The sequence below is a fragment of the Hemicordylus capensis genome, chromosome 5 (assembly GCF_027244095.1).
Source record: "Hemicordylus capensis ecotype Gifberg chromosome 5, rHemCap1.1.pri, whole genome shotgun sequence".
Taxonomy (NCBI): domain Eukaryota; kingdom Metazoa; phylum Chordata; class Lepidosauria; order Squamata; family Cordylidae; genus Hemicordylus; species Hemicordylus capensis.
The window spans coordinates 20708192-20728569 of NC_069661.1; the positions used below are offsets into that span (position 1 = coordinate 20708192).

The 20378-nt window shown below is 44.8% G+C and overlaps 1 protein-coding gene across 14 annotated transcripts in view; it reads right to left on the reverse strand.

Annotated features, from left to right (window-relative positions):
• Positions 1 to 3652: 3652 nt before the first annotated feature.
• The window catches only part of MAPK10 (mitogen-activated protein kinase 10), a 335464-nt gene continuing 318738 nt past the window's right edge, over positions 3653 to 20378 (reverse strand). For 13 of the 14 annotated variants that reach the window (XM_053253742.1, XM_053253753.1, XM_053253755.1 and 10 more), the window contains one exon: positions 3653 to 14804. In XM_053253742.1, coding sequence (XP_053109717.1) covers positions 14662 to 14804 — 143 coding nt within the window. In that variant the 3' untranslated portion in view covers positions 3653 to 14661. Of the gene's footprint in view, positions 14810 to 20378 lie in introns of all 14 variants that reach the window. The other variant, XM_053253756.1, reaches the window with a different exon arrangement.

Below are 20378 nucleotides of genomic sequence, written 5' to 3' on the forward strand. Positions count from 1 at the left end.
GCAATTGGAGCAAGGGCAGCTTTAAGCCTTATATGTAAAGGCACCCTAAATTCAGTGGAAATCTCCCTCTTGAGTTTACTATCTAAGTGTTAAGGCAGCACAGACATGAAGAGCAACATCGCCAGCAGCAGTCGCTTGTGTGTGGCAACTCACCAAAGCTGAAAGGGTCATTTGGAAACTGTGCTGTGTGGTCTCCTTTTTGGCGGACAGGATGTCCTTAGGGCATGGCAAGCAGGGTGACCGCCCTGGGCCCTGCTCTTTTAACCCCCATTAGAATTAACTGCAAAGGGGCCCCGCACTGGCTGATTTGCCCCGGGCCCCGCACCCTGCCAAGGCTCTCTAAGCATAGCCCTGCACCTGGAATTTGGGTGGCATTTTGTGATTGGTTAAGTCTTACTCAGCTTGAACTGGCACATTTTAATATAGGTTGCTAAGGTTTTGTTTGAGCTCTCTGGACAACAAATCTAAAGGCTGCCTCGCACATGAATGAACTCCACTTGATTATTCAGCGCTTGATTTGTGCTCTCTGCCGAATGTCTGGTCTGTCTCCCATTGAGAAGTATGTGTTGGACTTGCCATTAGGTGGCATGAAAGTTCTGTGTGTGGCGATTCAGCCATGACAGCACACTCACCCATTCAAGTCATCACTTAGTCCTGCAGTGAATGACACTGCACATACATGTGTTAACCAGCCCCACAAGATAAAACATGCTCAGAATGGGCCTGGAACGTGGCATGCACTCTCAGAACACTATCATTCCTGAGGGGGATGCCACAGGGCACCCAGAGATGAATGACATCTTTGGGCAGTTCTCCCATAGAACCTTTCTCCATATTACGAAGGGCTTCAGATGTCTGAGATAACAGGAAGGACATCTTCCTGCAAGCAGCTTCCTCTTGTTCAAGCTTCTTGGTAATGGCTAGAGTAGAACAGTCATACCTCCCTCCCCTCTAGTTTCCCACCACCAGCAGACAAATGTGCAAACTGCATCTGGAGTACATTCGGGCGGCCGGGGGTGGGGGGCCAAAATTGTCACGTAGTACATTGCAAGAATGTACAAAGTGTAAGAAACAGGAAGCGGAAGTCACTTGTGCTATTGGTTCTGCACTCTAGTGATGAATTGTGGCTGATTTTCTGGTGTTGCCCTTGCCTGTCCACCCACACCCACTTTCATCACGAGTAGAAGTCCTGACTCCATGAAAGGGTTTACAAATATGGTTGCCAATGACAACTAGAAATTTAAACCTCCAAATATATGGGCGTAGCGTGCAGTGGACGAGGGGAATGTAAATGTCCCTGGGCCAGGAGGGTCAAGGGGCCCACCCCCCACCCCGTGCTGACGCCCCCCCCCTGCACTTCTGCCCCCCCGCCATTTCCCATGTATGCAGGGCCCGGGCTTCTCCCCGCTCCCTGGCCGGCATGCGGGCTTCTCCATTCCCCAGCCAGCACACCAGCTTCTCTCACGTCTGTGCAGTTTGAGTAGTGAGAGTATCACGTGCCATGACGTCCTACTCAAACTGTGCAGGTGGGAAAGAAGCTGGTGCACTGGCTGGGGAATGGGGAGGCCTGCCTGTCCTCTGAGAAGCCCACCCGCCAGCTGCAGCCACAGGTAAATATAGAGAGAGAGACGTGTGGCAGGGCAGGGCCTGGCTTAGAAGTAACCCCCCCCCCCCGCCAAAAAAACACAACTTTGTCCCTGGGCCGCCGGGAGCCTGCCTACACCACCGCTGCAATAGATTCTGCTGCAATATAACACTTTGTAAAAAGCTGCTGGCAACACAGGCACAGAAAGTCTGTCTGTCTGTCTCCACTGCCCCAAAGTAGTGGGACAACACAAACCGTGTGTAGTGCTAGGTTGCATAATCTCTCATGGATTGGAAGCGGAGAGGCTGCTACTAATGCCTGTGCCTGCGTGCGCGTACACACCACCTGCTACATCTCCCAGGAAAGCACCTCACAAGGCTGGTAGAAAAGAGGCATGCTTCCTTTACCTCTTTGAATCAGAAAGGGAAACAGCTAGGTTTAGCTTGTGACCAGCCACAGTGACTGCCAAGCCAAACCAACATTTGTGGAGCCCTTTCCTATACACTCATTGCTACTGTTTCTAGAAAAATAGTACTTTGACTGCACTGTTAGAATGCAGCATGTAGACCCACTGGGACACATTGCATGAGGCTCTGATGTGCGGAATGGCCGCCTCTGACCCGCAAAAGGAAGTCCCATCATTCATGCCACTGGATCAATCATGCCCCTAGTTCAAGCCAGGTATGTGACACTCGGTTCTCAAGGTGTATGCAGCAGAGCAGCCTTGTCTTGTGGCTCAGCAAATGCTCAGTGGTCTTTCTGGTTTGCAGCTCACCTGTTGTGAGATAGCTCTGTGTATATTATTGACGGGGCAGTGCTCATCACCAGAAACCTAGATGGTATGCAGACATGTTCTCAGACACAGTGTACCTTGAAGTGTTACACTATGTTATGAATGACTTTACTTGGTTGATTTTTAAAAATAAGGGTTAGGCTTATGAAGCAATACAAAATGAGTGCTAGGAAGCAAGGGATGCACCGGTCATGTTCTATCAGCCTGCAATATTCTGAAATAAAGGGCTCTATTGTGAGAGCTGCCTAGAAACTCAAGTCATAACTCTTGAGGTCAGCCCAGGAATTGTACAGGTTTATTTAGGAAAGGCCCTCCCTGCTTGCATTGTAGCCTGAACCCTGGGGACGAGAGCTTTCCCACAGAGCTGTGAGGAATACATTTCTCTCAGTGAATAATGCCCCCGCCCAGCATGTAGTGATAGTAACTTCCTAGCAGCATCAAGCTTTCCCTGCTGATGATTATGCCCAAGCTGTCCCCTAGCCCACCCGACAGGAACAGCTGGACCAATGAATGACTTGTGTGCACTGATGGACATTGCCCCAAAAAGTCAACACTGCACCCTTTCAAGTGGCAACACCAACACTGCAGTGAAGGCTGGTTGCTTGTGCAGTCAAACACCAGCTTTCATTTCAGCATTCTTGCAGAGGAATACAACATCATCAGACACTATACTGCCCCAGTGAGCCTTTTGGTCCCCCTCCCACCGAGTTATTTCTATTTATTTATTTATTTATTTATTTATTTAGCACATTTTTATACTGCCCTAATCCAAGGTCTCAGGGCGGTTCATTTCTTGCCATATCTGAGCTGGAGGAGGAAGTAGACTAGAAGTTTCTAATCACGATGCTGGGAGCTGCAGCTAAACATCAGGCAACTACCACAGTTTAGCCCACAGGTGCAGGCTGAGGTTGAAAAGCAACTCCTCACAATTTTTTGGAGGGGTTGGGAAAGACACTTTTTGGGAGTTAGAGGATAGGTGGTACTAGGTTTGGCGGAGTTCCCACTCAGTAAAATGAAGGTGGGAGGACTCAAATGCTTGAGGGGGGGGAATCTGCTGCCCCCAGTCAACATATGAAATAATAGAGTGTTTTGAGGCATATGCAGACTTCTTTAACTCCACCACAGAATAACCATAAATGCTCTGCCTCACTCCATGGGATTATTGGAAAGGCTTCTTGGGTGTGATGCAAAGGTATGTTTGAATATTTTCTCCTTTTTCTGCTTAAGAAACTATTGTATAGAGCGCCACGCAAATGAATCAAGACAACAGTGCAAAGTATTTAGACAAAAACTCTGAAAGGGTTTTTCTTTTTCTTTTTTTGGCACAAAGGGGAAAATAGATTCCCTTCTGCTTTTAATAACTCAAAACAAACAGAAGTTAGAATGCATCGACTCAACATTGATCCACAAAAGGTTGATGAACAAAGCCAAGACCCCTCCATTCCCCCTTGTACCACCCACAGGAAACAATGAAAGGTAGAAAGTAAATGTCTGAATAAGTAAACAAAATGTAATGATGTTCATTTCCTTATCAAATGTCACATTTGTCAGTTCATCCATGCTCACTGGCTGTGACTTATCATGTTCAAAACTAAGACCTCGCAATGCAGCTGGACACTTTTTCCTCTTCCAGTCTTGATGCTGAACTGTGGCTCTTGTTTTGTGTGTGTGTTTCTTTTTGCCCCCCTTATATATAGAGATATAAAAACTACTTTTATCAACACTGAGAGGTTACACTCCTGGTCATTGTGAATTATATTTGGAAATCCAATCATGCAGAACTACAGGCAGGTGCAACTTAGGTCTTATTACAGGATGGACATGGCAAGGTGAACAGTCTGGTTTTGCTAGTTGGGTCTGGAGATCCTGGTACCATTGTTGTAAAACATATTACTGGCCGTAAGTCCCACTTGCTAAATTTACTAAATATACATAATTCTCTATATACACATTGAACCCTCTTGGCCTTTTCCTTTCCAGCTGATTATCAACAGAGGAAAGGGCCAGAGGTACCACATGTACAGTGGCCTTTAAAAAATATAGAGAGTGTGATGGATTGTAATAAAGTTACAGAGAGAGAAAGAGAGGGAAAGAATCAGTACAAATATTTACATAGTATGGATCTTGCAAAGTAGAAGTGCACAGCCCTGCTCTATAGAAACAAATCACTTTGTTGAATTTAGTGAGTCTTATTTTCTCAGGGTCACTCTTTTTAAGCCCCTGAAGATGGAGCCATCCCCATGAAGCCACTACTATGATCTTAAAGATTTGTCTTATACCCAGTCAAACCACCTCTGTCTGCTTCAGTACTGCTCTTAACCTTTCTAGCAGCAGCTTTCTCGAATCTCAGTCCAGGGTCTCTGCCACCCCTGTTAGCTGAGACATTTTAACTGGAGATGCTGGGAATTGAACCTTGGGCTTTTAAAATATGCAAATCTTATGAGGGAATAAGGAATTCAAACAACGCATTGTGATGTCATCCAAAGAGACAAGGGTGGGCAACTTGATTATTTAGGGGAGGGAAAGAGAGAGAGAGACCAAACTGCTACCTATTTCCACATTTGTGGCGTGGCCATTTCCACAAACATCAATTTTTGCATTTCCAACATCCAAAATTCGGATTAAGACTTGCACTGGCAAGAAGGTACATGTATTTTCAAACTGGCTCATTTCCTCCTTCTATGCTGCATTAACAACACTCACTAGTGGTGAATGTGACACAAAGGGAATTCTTCATGTCACCTGTAAGATGTCATATATGTTTCACCTTGTTGGGACAGCTTTGGATGCTTTCTCTCTCATTTGTTTTGGAATGAATAAGAAGTCTCAAGGTGCCTTTTTGTTCAGGAGAAGTTCTTAATTTGGTATGTCAGAGCAATCCCATCCCTTTCTCCCATCACTGTCAAGATGGGCAGTCCAATCTGCAGTCTAGCCAAGCACTTGGATTTAAACTGATTTAGTTCCATCAAAGCTCAGAGAACATAAATGAGAGCTGCGTTGGGCTATCTGGAAAAGGGAGAGCAAAGTTCAAATCTCTGCTATGCCAGGAACTCTCCCGATGATCTAAGACAGGTCATCCATCAATCTCACAGGGTCACAGGTACAAAGTAGAGCACTTTGCACACCGAGAATGGCTATAATTTACTACTAATAATATAGCTAGGACTCCGTCATTCCAAATCAAAGTACTGCAGTTTAACCAGTTTCTAGAACACAACCTTAGGCTGCAACCCATGGAGCACTTTGGTGCCACTGACTTTACAGAAACTAGGGCTAAATTAGGGAGGGATTGCAGCCTCCTATGTTTCAGTGGCACTGATCAGAAATGAAATAACAGAGCCTATGATCAATGCACACACTATTAGAAAGAAACTGAGATCTAGTATATCATAAGAACAGGGCTACTTCTCCAGCTCAACAGCAAAAATAACAAACTTCCTTCACCCATCCTCCAAAACTATTTTTTCATTACCTTTTTACATATCTAGGGAATAATTCAAATCTACTTCCCTCATCCCCTAAAGCCATCCTTTGAAATTCAAACCAGCTCAGACATCAGATTCCCGAAGATGCAGGATTCTGTTCAATATTATAGGAGCAATTTCCAGTTTAGAAAGAGAAAATTCAGACTGAATTTAGCAGACTACCCTGATAATAGACATACGCACATGTCTAGCAAAGTCATACACTAAAAAACCAACTACTACTACCAAGCAACACTAAATGGTAGCCAGTGTGTTTCCCCAATCTATCCAAACAAAATCTCTTTATCTTGAGATAATGCGCTCTGCACCCTTGTCTGTAAGATACACAACCAGCAACAGCAAACACAATAGAGAACAGAGCTCCCCCATACCTCTGATTTATGGAGGGTGAATGGCTGGATTTTGGCAGCTGTGGCTTGTGTTGTTGTGATGCTGCAGAGTGAGTTTCAACTGCAAAAATGGCCTCTTCTGCACAACTGTAAAGGGTACAATAACTCAATCTTTTCCAAGTGCAATTGTTTCCCTTTCCAAGCGTAATTGTAGCCTGGACCCGCAATAACTAGGGCCTAGTTGCTTCAAAGAGCAAGTCACCCATCTCTGGGCTGTACCATTGAGTGTTCCTCCCAACTAGAAAATTCCCTTCACATAAAAATTGGTATGTTGGGCAGAAGGCTAGGCTAGAACCCATTCCCTTGACAGATCATGTACTATGAACAAAGATATGCTTGCTTGTTTATTGTATGAAGGAGCATGAAATAATTTGAGCCCCACCTTCAGACTCAAATGGTACTGCCCAGACACAGGTATACCCAATCATTTGCTGTTCCCAAGAACTAGTCCCACCTAAGAGTTAATGTTTGTCCTGACAGGAATGCTGCCTGGTTTCTCACTGAGCACTACTGGGGCTGAAGATTTAAAATGCACTTTTGTTGTCTCCTGAACTGGCTAGGAGGCTTAGCAGCAAGGGGTTTATTTTCTCACTGGACACTTTCTTGTCCAGGACTGGGGCTTTGTGCCCTTAACAGCTGCACAATAGAAATTTAACAGCTGCAACATAGGAACACAGGAAGCTGCCATATACTGAGTCAGACCATAGGTCCATCTAGCTCAGTATTGTCTACACAGACTGGCAGTGGCTTCTCCAAGGTTGCAGACAGGAATCTCTCTCGGACCTACCTTGGAGAAGCCAGGGAGGGCACTTGGAACCTTCTGCTCTTCCCATAGCAGTGGCTCCATCCTCTGAGGGGAATATCTTGCAGTGCTCACACTTCTAGTCTCCCATTCATATGTAACCAGGGTGGACCCTGCTTAGCTAAGGGGACAAGTCATGCTTGCTACCACAAGACCAGCTCTCCTCTCCCATTTTGCCACCATGGCAGAACGACCACAAGACCAGTTCTCTCCAGTTCTGCCAGCATAGAATACAGGAGCTGCCTGCCCCCAGAGAGCTTGGTACAAATCACTTGCTGCACAGCCCCAACTGGAATAAGCAAACTGTGCCTATTAAGGACCTGCCCGAGGTTGTTATGAACATTTATGACCAGCACTATGAAAATACTATGGAACTGGGTGGTTTTGATAGTTTTGGTTTTTCCATCATATTGTATGCTGTACAATGAACTGGCCCATACAGGAAGAAAGTGCTCAGCTACCAGGACTGTGTTTCAATCAGCTCACCCATTTAAAATATTAAAAAACCAGCACAATGTCTTAGAGAGGAGGAGGAAGTCAGGGACAACATAGGCTGTCCCCAAATTCCACCTGAAGCAAACATTAGGACAAATTTGGAAGTTCCCCCCCTGGGCAAATGTTAAAACCCATGAGGAATTCTGAGGGAAGTAAACAGAACGTCAGTAAGACTAGCAACATTCCTTGGGGTGGAAGGATGTGTTGCCCATCCTTGAAAACTTCTGTCTTGCTGCTGAGAGCCAGCGTGGTGTAGTGGTTAGAGTGCTGGACTAGGACCGGGGAGACCCGAGTTCAAATCCCCATTCAGCCATGATACTAGCTGGGTGACTCTGGGCCCGTCACTTCTCTTTCAGCCTAACCAACTTCACAAGGTTCTTGTGAGGAGAAACCAAAGTATGTAGTACACCGCTCTGGGCTCCTTGGAGGAAGAGCGGGATATAAAATGTAAAATAATAATAAAAATAATATGCTCTTTCTTACAATCCTAGTGTGATGCAGGAAGGCAGCAAGTATCAGCGTATTTTTGCAAGGGTTCCCACCTCTTAGAGGAACAGATCTAGAGTAACTGCATGAAATTCAACAGGCGGACAGATATATGACTTAAAATCCATTTGTCTCCCAGTTCCCCGAGTGTCTCTGAATTCTATTTCTTAACATCTGTTGATACATTTCTACTCTTTCTAGTATGACATCATGCATTGCAGGCTAGGATCTCCTTTTAACCTGGCAAATTTTGAATAGTCCAACCATTTTAGACTTGGAAGGGACCTTGGAGGTCTTCTCGTCCAACTCCTTGCTCAGTGCAGGAAACTGCTACAGACAGACGGCCATCTGGCCTCTGTTTGAAAACCTCTAAAGTAAGAGAGCCCACCCCTGTGTAAGGCAGACCCCTCCACTATTGAACAGCCCTTACTCTTCTTCCTAATCTCTAGCCTAAATCTGCTTCCTTGTAATTTCTACTCAGTGGCTGACATACTGCACTGCAGTACGTCAGCCTCATAACACTGCATGTATGCAAGGTGTGCAAGTTACACAAATTGCGCAAATCCAAAATGTGTGCAAATGTTACACAAGAGTGATCCCACTGGAAGTAATGAACTTACTCTCATGTAAAATCATCTGTGCAAATTTTGCATTTCTGCAACTTGTGGGCATGCAATGTTACTAAGCGGACATACTGTGGCTCAGTATGTCACCCACTGATTCTAATCCTGCCTTCAGACCAACAGAGAACAACTCCACTCTTTCTTCTGTGGATAGCTTTTCAGATATTTGAGGACGGTGATCATATTCCCCCCTCCCCACCAACTTAGGCAAATACAGGCAGCTCATTCAACCGTACCTCGTGATTGCAGGTCTCCTCACCATCTTTGTTGCCCTCTTCTGAATATTTATTGTCCATATTATCCTACACTTCCATTTCCATAGCAGAAGCAGCAAAATAACATGGATCACTCTTGCTGGACTAAGGATTGCCATCTCAATCCATCAAGAGCGATCCACGGGCAAAGCAGCCTTCTGCATACTTTCCCAAGGCTGATATGCTGCTGGAAGTACATCTGCATCACAATATTCATCCAAGCCATACTGAATTGATTGGATGCAGCTTTTGCTGTGAACTGGAATGCAAAACCAAGGCCAGCAGTTCTTATGCAGTTGGAGTTGGACCAGGGCTTATATTTTTACAAAAACAATGCACCTTCAAATACTCATATTTATGAAAAAGAAGTGGACTGATGGTAATATATTTTCAGACCTCATCTGGAGTACTGTGTCCAGTTCTGGGCACCACACTTTAAGATTGAGGTAGACAAACTGGAATGAGTGGAGAGGAGAGCAGCTAAGGAGCACCTAGGATGAGGTCCTGTGAGGAAAGGTTGAAGGACCTGATTTTTGTATAGCTGGAAAAGAGAAGACTGGGTGGGAAGGAGGCATGATGGGAGAGGGCAAAGCCTTGTCCTCTAGCACCCCAGAGGACAGAACCAGATGTAAAGGGCTTAATTTTCAAGATCATAGATTTTGATTGAATATTAAGCAAAACCTCCTCCTAATAACAAGAGCAGCTGACCATGCAACTAATAACTTAGGGGTGAGTGTGTGCACTTTCCCTTGCTGGAGGTCTTCATGCAGGGGCTGGAAAGCCATCATTGTTTAATGTTATAATTTTAATGTTCTTTATACGTGGCCATGGGATATACATTTTAAAAACAACATACATAAATACAATCTGTTGGGGATGTTCTAGCTCTCTTTTTTTCTGCATCAAGGAAGAGGTTGGACTAGAAGACTTCAAGTCGCTCCAGCTCTGCTTGGATGCACAAGTCTGCCTTCACACACAGAAATACAGACAAGATCAGTTTGCTCCACAGCAAATTTCCACCTTATTATGGACTAAGTTCTCAAACCAGCCCATACAACATATAAAGTAGCCACCTTACAACTGCATTCCCTCCTTTCTTTTTTCTTGGTCATTTTCTTGCTATCTATGTAAGCAGAATGGCTGAAACAGCAGAGGAATAGATGGCCAGTAGACTATCCTCTGGAGTTGGGTCAGAGTCAGTTAAAAGCCAAATTATGATAGTGGCCACACACCACCCCATGGCAATGCATCCCAAGTTACTTTTGCATTGCATGTCAAAATGCTTCTTGGTCTTGTCTGAAATCACTGCCAATCAGTTTCATTAGGTGACCTGAGCACTATTATCTATATATATAATTCTCCTGGGTGTGCCTTGGAATGTGCGTCCCAGCGCCCAGCTGACTGGCTGGGTGGCGGATGGGCCTGATTGGCTGAGGCGCACCCAGGAGGATTGGTCGCCGTGGCAGGCCTGGCCGCAGAGGCCAGAGGCAGCGGCGGGCCCAGCCCAGTCGCGGAGGCAAGGCCCAGGAGGGGGGAAAGAAAGGGGGGGGGCAGAAGTGGCAGTGGGGAGGAGAGGTAGCTGGGCCTGGAAGCAGAGACTGGGGCAGAAGGGGGGGAGAGGTAACCGCCGGCCACAAAGAGCGCACAGATGCTCTGTGCAGGGTCAGCTAGTGGGGAAGAAATAGTCCACTCATTCTGCTCACACTCTGCTAATCTTATTATAAAACTGTATCGAGTCCCCATTGTCTTTTCCCCCTGAGGTAACACCTCCTAACATTTTAAATTCTTCTTTGTGAGAAACTTGATCGCTGATTCCGTTAGATTATTTGAGATCCCCTCACCTTTTTATGTGCTTTTGATGATATCTTGTTTGAGATGGGTTGACTAGAACAGCACCCAGTGGTCCAAATGAGGGCAGTGGTCCAAACGAGGGTAGACCATAAATCTATATGATGGCCATACCTGTATTCTACTTGCTGCTTCATTTGCAGGGCCTTTCCTAACACTGCATCCACCTTTTTTTCCACTGCTGGAGTACATTAGGTGGATGTTTCTAAAGAGCATTCTACAGTGATCCCAATGTATAATTCCTGGATGGTTATATCCACTTAAAACCTATCAGCGTACATGTGGAGTTAGGAATTTTATTTATCCCAATGTACATTGGGTTGCACTTACATGGAATCTCACCTGACATTCTACTGTCAGGTCCTCCAATCTGGAGAGAGCTTTTTGAAACTCTTCAAAGGCTGCTTGCGACTCCACTGACCTGAGTAATTTTCTTGGTAAACCTGCATGTTTCACTGCTGTTATGGATTGTGGCCTCAGAAGTTGACAAGCACATCTGCAAATGATCTTTAATTCCAAAAGGCTTCCAGCTGCTTGTGATATCAGCACCATAATGGGGGGCAGTTGAAAGAGTTTTCTATATCTGCCCAAATACTGGGCAGAAAAATATACAGCAACCAAATGCCATTATTGCTCAGAACATCACTTCTCTGTTATTGCCTTTGTAGCATCTCTGATGCACTACTATGTTCCTTTTAAACATGGCCTTTCCTTGTGCATTGGCATTTCACTGAGGCTGAGTTAAGGTTACAGTGCCACACACAGATAAGGTGATTTCATGGCTTTTAGAAAAGATACAGAAGCAATCCACCCAACACTGCTGCTTCGCAACTTCCATGTTGATGGAATGCCCCATGCACAAGACTGAGGCGCACTGTCAGGGTTTGGTGGATGGCCCCTGCTATTGCTAAATTCTTTTTTGCAGCAGTAACCTATTGCTTATTGCTGTTATACATACTGCACTAACTAAACCTTTCTGAGCTTTTTCGAATCTTCAAAGAAAAATCTACTTACCCCTTCCTTTATTTAGAAAGTAAAAGTAAAATGAGATAGAAATATTTCAGGGAAGGAAAATATTTCTCTCTTATAGCATTCTAGATTTATTAATGGCTGCAATTCAACACAGAATATGTTCGCTTCAGACCACTGTAATTTCAGGAGGCATAAATCTGCTCAACTGAGCTGGATTGAGGCCGTGGTATTTATTTTTATATATCTATACATGTATTTGTCTTGATGGAAAGACAGTACCACTTTAAAAAAATCAGTTTAGCCTCACATTATACAATCATATTAGCCATGGTGGGTTTTAAGGAAAATAACTGGAGTATTTGTATGTTTTGTAAGATGGCTGAACCACATGCTATATGTATGTATGTATGTATGTATGACTTGTTTGGTGGCATGAAAGCTGATTCTTACAGGTTAACCCCTGGCTTTAATTCCTAGTCCTCCTGGACACATTTCAGTTAAAGAAAATAGGTGGAAACTCAGATTTTCTAAAAACCTTGGGTAACAGCCCATCGGTATATACAGCATCTGTAGAGTCTGTGTCCCTGGGACCTGGGGACCTGGAGAGGGCAACAGAAGTGCCCCTGAGTGCTTCCCTTATGGCCAAGTCTCTTGCGCTGTCCTACCTGACAGTGGTAGGTCTCTCTCAGGTGGGTCTCTCCGCAGTCCGACCTGAGAGCTGGCAGAGGAGAAAGGGCACTGTAGAATACACTCGCAGGAGGAGACGGATTGGGCCTTTCCTTCTCAGTTTCACTCAGAAACACTCTAGCTCTTCTGCTGCCACAGGCCTCATCAGCTGCTGTGCACATTTGTATTATTAACAAAGTGGGCATTGCCACACATGGGGCTATCGGATTCATTCCTTACCTGGTTTCTCAAGCAATGTCTCTTACAATATTATCTAAGCTTATATGTGGCCCTTAGGCACCTTCTGGAATATTTTAACTCTGGCTTGCTCAGTGCATCTGTAGCCCCCTTTCGTGTGGGCTTCAGGGAGTTTCATCTTATTAGTCACAAATAAAGAGGTAGCAGTGGGGAAACCGGTAATGCTGAAATCAGCTAGGCATTCACTGTTCTGCAGTTAATGTTCCCACAATGGAAATGGTTGAAAAGAATTTTTTTTTAAGAAGTTGTTCATAGCCTCAAGCACCTAGACTGGTGATGCTCAGACATTCTTTCTTTGATGAACTAAACAGCTACGCATGAAAAAGTAGTAATACATAACAAATAATACTCTTTTCTTATCTGACTCCCTTGCCTTGTTGCTGCAACAGAAACATTCTACGAACACAGAGACATGGTTAAAATGTTCTTCAAGAAACAAAATTCATTGCTGTGGAAGTCATCTCCTCTCTCTAGTTAAGACCTTCCAGGCTGTGATATCAGGAAGTCCTTTAGCCGGAGCAGATAAATTCTAGGTTGGTGCAGGGGGTACAAATCCCCAGCAAACAAATGCCCGGTGCCATCTGCCTCCCGGTGGTTTCTCCCAGCCTTCAACTATGCCTTGATCCCAGAAGCCTGGAAGCTTCCTCCCCTCTTTGCTATCAGGAAGGAAGAAATCTGCAGAATTTCCTACTAAGTAGAACTTATCACGCAGGGACAGACCAGGGAATAACCTTTGCAAACTGCCTTTCCCTTGTTTGGTTTATCAAAACTTCCTCGGCAGCGTCATCTTGGCCCAACCACAGAGCTAGCCAAGTTTGTCAGCACCCAAATCCTATAGAATATTTGGGGTCATTTTCTTAGGACTTCTTTATAAACAAACAAATGTGGTGAGCCTAAGTAGCTGAGTTTCCTGAAAAGGCGGTGCCGGGAAATCCTCCCTTGACCCAAGAACATAAAAAGAACCCAAAGAGTTACCTAGTCTAGTTTCCCACTGGAGTCAGTCAGATCCCTTGGGAATCCCCAAGCAGGGCGGCAGGAAGGAAACCGCAATCTCTCAAGCTCTGCTCCTGACAACTCCCAAAGCAGAACACATGTTGAACTCAACATCCTGAAGTGTTGGGGTCTTTTAGGGTGGCATTCGTCCCCAAAACCAATATTATCAACTCCAAACACATCACTATCAGTATCAGTAACTGCCTGCTTCAAGCTTCTTCCTATTTTATTCTATTCCTATTTCCCAACAAGGTGGTGTTAAAAAGTACATCGACATTTAGAACTCTACATCATCAAGGTTCTGAGAGAGCTTCAGTTTAACTTTGTTTCTATATGTCTTACACTAATTTAAATTAATCAGTAAACCAACTAAACGGACTGTACACTGAGAATTATATTACAGATGAAATTTGCATACAAAAAAACCCCAGGAGGTTCAGTTCTCTACTGCAGACTGTGTGCACATATAAACACTCCTGCTTTCTAGATATATGTACATGCACAGCTGCATATACCCTCAAATGCATATTTGCATGTATATATACACCAAGACACATGTGTATTGGTCTGCCAAGACAGAAAGAGGGAGGAGTTAGATAGGCACACAAGTATACAGATAAAGGGAGGGTACTGCCCACCTTGTCATGCCAACGTGAAAAAGGACAGTTGCAGGTTGCTGGTTTTGCAGCCATTAATTTTGCAATTTTATCAAAAAGTCTTCTTTTAATTACTTTTTTTTTTTTTTGCAGTAAGCATCATTGGAAGAAGACCAAAGCAGAGCAACTATAAGTTAAATATACACTTGAGCTTAGCTGCATTACATAACTCTTTTAGGAGAAGCAGGCTGAAAGGGTTCCATTTTGTTTAATCAGTATGTGTGTGTGTGTGTGTGTTTTAAATTGTTTCTCTTCCTTGCCATCATTGAATTCTTTTATAATCACAATGATTTGCCCCACCCCCCTAAATTACATCATCTTCTGAAGAACGTCGGGTTTCGCAGGCAGGCGGCTAGTCACCTGCAACAACCGAGGGGTCCTGCAGAAGCTTCCAAACTGCTGTCAGTGTCCGATGCCAGGGTCTGGTCTGTGGACATGGAGGAAATGTCATTGACGGATGAGGAGGGAGGGAGGCTTTCACTGCTGTTCACTGCTGCACCTGTGCTAAGAAAATGAACACCAACGTGATTCAACCTGAAAGCAGGAGCCAACAGGAGACAAGAATAGACGAGCCTCTCGCTCGCAGCGCCGCAGCAATCTAGTATTTCCTTATTCATACTGGGTTGGATCCAAAGAGCTGTGAGCAGAAGGAAAGCAGCTGCCAGCACTGTTCCTCAAATGCCTGAGCAAGAATCCTTGCAGTACTGTAACAAGAAGGTTCATTGCAGGTGGAATGAATCTTTAGATTTAGTTTCACCTTTTTCATGCAGGGTGACGACGACAACAAAAACTATTTATACACTGCTTTCAACAAAAGGTTCCCAGAGCGGTTTACATAGATATAAATAAATAAACGTTCTAGCATGATGTGTAAAAACAGCCCTTCCTTGAGCAGAAGACACCAGCTATACCAGAAGAATATATAGGTGAAACCCAAATGCAGGATAGATCATTCTATCCTACATTGCTTCTCAAGCACGGAGAGCAATTTAGAAATGTTTCCCAGGCAGTTAACAAGGTGCCCTCCCTATACAGCAATTGTGTATGATGGACCTTCTTGCTATATAACTGAGCAAAGGGGCACCGTTAAAAGGGACCATTCTCTAATACTTAGCAGATGGAGAACAACTGTCCCTAATCAGCTAGAGCACAGCATCCCTCTGCTGGTTGTTGCTGGGGTCTGTCTTATTTCCTTTTTACACTGTGAGCCCTTTGGAGACACGGATGGAAGGGAACCGTCCTCTCTGTTTTTCTATGTAAACTGCTTTGAGAACTTTTGTTAAAAAGCAGAACAGTAGTAGTGATGTGTACCTGGAACTTTGTGCTCTGGCATGGCATGGCTGAAAGAAAGTTCTGTTTTGTCAGGAAAAAGTCCTTCTAACACACCCCTAAGGTGATGTGAGCACTCCACAGCCCTATTCACACATTAAGTCTATTCACACACACACTCGTGGGAAACTGGGCTAAGGGAGCCCAGCCCAGGTTTTGCACACGCATGTGAACAGCTGAGATTGGGCCAATCCCAGCAGCACCACGGCAGCAAACCCACCTGTGAAACCTCCCTCTAAATTGGAGTTAGGAGAGTGAGCGCTCTCCTAATCTCGTGTTTTTAATCCTCTGTCAGCCGCGGCTGCTTGCTGCCGTGGCTGCCAGACTGGAGGGAGTCCAGGGAGGGGAGGGGAGGGAAGGTGGGGGGGTCCCCACAATGCACCGCACACTTGCATGGTGCATTATGGTATTGGGGGGCGGGGTGACAAGGGGCAAGGCGTCCCGGCATCCCGACCCCCGAAGCCACCAGCAGCAGCTGGTGCTCATCTGGGAGGTGAGCTTTTCTGGGCTTCATCACCGCAGACAGGGTAGCCCTTTCTCACTAGTTGTGAGAAAGGGCTCAGTATGTTCTGCACAGTACAATCTATGTACAATGTACACATGTGCAGATCTGTAAGCATGTACAGAAGTTCACACATTGTGTTCAACATACCTAAAGCAGTACACCTGCAATCTGTATCCTGCGTTTGAGAAGGCTGTTCATTGAGGAGACTGTATTCAGATAAATGAATGCATGTATAATCTTTCACACAAAAATATATAATGTGTATAAATATCTGTACACATATGCAATGTACTGTCTAAATAACTGATCTCCCATGCAAAGGAACCTCCACATATGCTTTGCATGCAGAAAGTCTTAGGTTCACTATCCAGCATCTCCAGATATTTATTTATGTATTACATTATTATCCTGCCCTTCTTTCAAGAAACTCAGGGAAGCCTACATGGTCACTCCCTACATGGGCACTCCAAATGTCACTACATGGTTTTATTTTAAAATAAAACCCTTATTTTATCCACACAGCAACCTGGTTGACTCGATAGAGTGACTGGCCCAAGATCTCCTAGTTTGTTCCATGGCTGGGTATGGATCTGAACCTGAATCTTCCATGTCCTCTTCTGAAATTCTAACCACTACACCATGCTGGGTCTCACCAGACTGGGAAAGATCCTTGTCTAAAACCCTGGAAAGTAGCTGCCACTAGCCAGTGTAGACAAAACTGACCTACTTGGACCCATGGTCTGACAGTGGCTAACATACTGCGCAATGTTTCATCAGCACAGTAACATTTCATGTTGGCAATTTGCAAAAATTGTGGAATGGAAATTGCCCATAAGTAGTGCCATTGGAAATAATGGGCTTACCCTTGCACAATTTCCAGTGCACAGTTTTTACATTTTTGCAGATTGCACACATACAGCATTACTAGGCTGATGTACCATTGCACAGTATGTCAGCCAGAATGTGGCAGCTTCCTATATGCCCACATATGGAGGGTGTGCATGAACATCTTACTTTAGGTACATGATGCCGGGGGGGGGGGGTGCGGGGAGGAGAAAGGAGGTACCCACATCACAAACTGAAGGAATCAGCTAGCCAGTTAAGTGTTTTAAGTAGGACCTAGGATATTATCCATGTGCTGGCTGGAAGTACTGACAGCATATTGTTCACGGGATTACATGCTTGTTGTCATTCAAGGTATACCTGGCATGCCTACTGATATATATTATGCCTGAGAGGAGCAATGCATTTCCCATATATTGTTTGTATATGGACAGCTCTGTATAGCTTTGTTTTTCCAATGCAATCTGTGAATCCTTCCTTTAAAAGAATACGATTGGCAAAACCAGTACTTTGTGCAATTCTGCAATTCTTCAGGAGTCCTGAGGGCAACACGGATCTCCACAACATTCCAGATGAACCCTGAAGGCTGGGGTGGCTTGTTGAAGAAATGGCATGAAAACCTATACCTGTATTCTTCTTTTTGCTTCTTATAATGGAGACATAGGGGTTATACCCCAGCCCCTCTCTCTTCTCCTTTTGTTTTTAATTGGTCACACCAAGTGCCCTCCTTCTTTCAAGGGATAACATTCCCCCCCACAAGATATAAAGCTGCCTGGGAAATGATCGCTTCATAAAACAGCTTGTTTTCTATCCCTTATAAAACACCACCAACAACAAAAACACCAACTAAAAAATGAAAATGTAATTGAAAGGAAAGCAGTGAAATATATAATAAGCAGCAATTCTCTATGCTCCAAGAATTGGGTAAATAAACTCTATTCCCTTGTGGGAGCAAAAAGGATATATGAATAAGGATGATGCTCCATTTTAGGTGAAAGCCAACCCTTAATTAGTGTTTGCAAATTAATTCTCCATACAAGCAAACCATGGTATCACTTATGCATAAATCACCTAACGCATGCTGCTGCAGATGACAAATTTGCTCGTGAACAAGGATTTATTTGGATATCCGCTCTGTCTTAAGAAATATGGTGTTGGGCAAAGGCACAGAAAGCTCTTAAATCAAACCTGCACATTCTGTCTGTTGCTTGCTACTCTACAAGAACCTGCTGGATTGCCTTCATAACTGAAATCAAGATGTGCAAGGGACCTAAGAGCTCCTGTGTTCATCTGGCAACCCATCACGACTCATTCCTTTAGTTCTTCTTTGCTAAACAATGGCATAGTTCAGATAATGCCTCATATCCATGATTGTGCTTAAGTGTTGTAGGGAAAGCTGGACCTGAAGGGGGCTTCAGGCTCACTCAAGGGTGGATTACCATATAGGCAATAGAAGCAATTGCCTACAGCGGCAGATCTTGGGGGGTGGCAAATCTTGGGGGGCAGGGGGAGGGAAAGTTAAATCTCCCCCCCCCACTTTAAAAATTGCCGCTGCTGCCAGCAGCAAGAGCTTTGCCCGTCTCCGAAACCATGACAGGTAAGGTCGGGTGCTGGAGGCGGCAGAGGCAGCGAAAGAGCTCCTCACATGGGCCCGCCTTCCTTCCAAATGAGAAAGATCGGAAGATTTCTGCCCATTTGGGGACTCGTGTGCGCAGAGGCCTGAAATCGGCCTGATCTGTGTCAGCGTGGTGTAGTGGTTCGAGTGCCGGACTAGGACCGGGGAGAACCAAGTTCAAATCCCCATTCAGCCATAAAACTAGCTGGGTGACTCTGGGCCAGTCACTTCTCTCTCAGCCTAACCTACTTCACAGGGTTGTTGTGAAAGAGAAACTCAAGTATGTAGTACACCGCTCTGGGCTCCTTGGAGGAAGAGCGGGATATAAATGTAATAAATCATCATCATCATCATCATCATCATCATCATCGACATAGCAATTTCAGGGGATAGCAGAATAGAAGAAAAAGAAATAGAAAAAAATCACCAAATACAAAGATCTACAAATTGAAATTGAAAGGCTGTGGCAGAAAAAGACCAAAATAATCCCAGTGGTAATTGGCGCCCTGGGTGCAGTTCCAAAAGACCTTGAAGAGCACCTCAACACCATCGGGGCCACAGAAATCACCATCAGCCGATTACAAAAAGCAGCTTTACTGGGAACAGCTTATATTTTGCAATGATATCTATAACAACTGACAAAAAAATTCAGCCATCCCAGGTCCTTGGGAAGGACTCGATGTCTGGATAAAACAAACCAGTCAATAACACCTGTCTGACTGTGTAAACAAGAAATAATAATAATTTGGGAGGAAGGCGGGCCCATGTGAGGAGGTCTTGTTGCCATCTCTGCCATCCAGGATGGCGGAGACTGCACTCTTGACTGCACTCTTGGCAACTGCACATATGCTCCATTTCTAAGCAGATGGAGCGTTGTGTGCTGTGTGAGCAACTGACATCAGTTTGGAGCCACACTGATATTTTATCCCTTTATGTCTCGAAGGGCAGGTGCAGACAACACATTGTTATGAGATTAAGGCTGGACAATTGTGTGCTCCTTTTGCTTTCCAGTGTAAATTCCTCCCTAAGGGCTAGCTATAACCATGGTTAACACTAACTAGAGTTTAATTATAACCAGTACTTGAAACCAGGGTCTGAAACTGATTAGCAAACCCTGGTTAAGAGGGACCTGGTTGGCATTAACTAGGTTCACGCAATTTGGTGATTCACCAAACCAAACACAACTCTGACTGCTGTGCTTGGTTTTTACTAACCAAGGCAAACCACAAAACAGACAACTGACCAGCCTCCTGGCGTACCACAGTATAGACTAGTTCACATGATGATCAATAGGGAAATATTCTACCCAGGTTTCAGATCTGCGCACACTCCCATTTTCTGCTCATGTGTAAGTGGAAAAAAAGTAGGAGACAGAGCTAGCCTCACTGAGTAGGAGGGCTCAGTCCTACCCAACTGCTGAATGAGGTAGAAGGAAAAGCTCTCCCACTCAGCTAGTGGATGATCTCTTCCTCCTACCTTGTTTTTTACTCACATATGACATGAGCAGAAAATGGGAGCATGCACAGCTCTGAAACTTGAGAAGGACTTGAGTAGGACACAATGGGGACATTCACATGACTGAGTGGGAGGGTGGGTGGGTGGGAAGCCTCACAAACCTGGCCTTCCCCCCATACGATCATTTTTTTGGTTGGTGGGAGCATGAAGCACGCTCCCACACAATCAGCCCTGCTCCATGCAGAGTGCAGTGTGAAACAGGGCAGATCACTCTGAGGCTGGGACCCTGCGTTGTCCCAGCCTCTGGGAATGCCAAAGTGCACCAT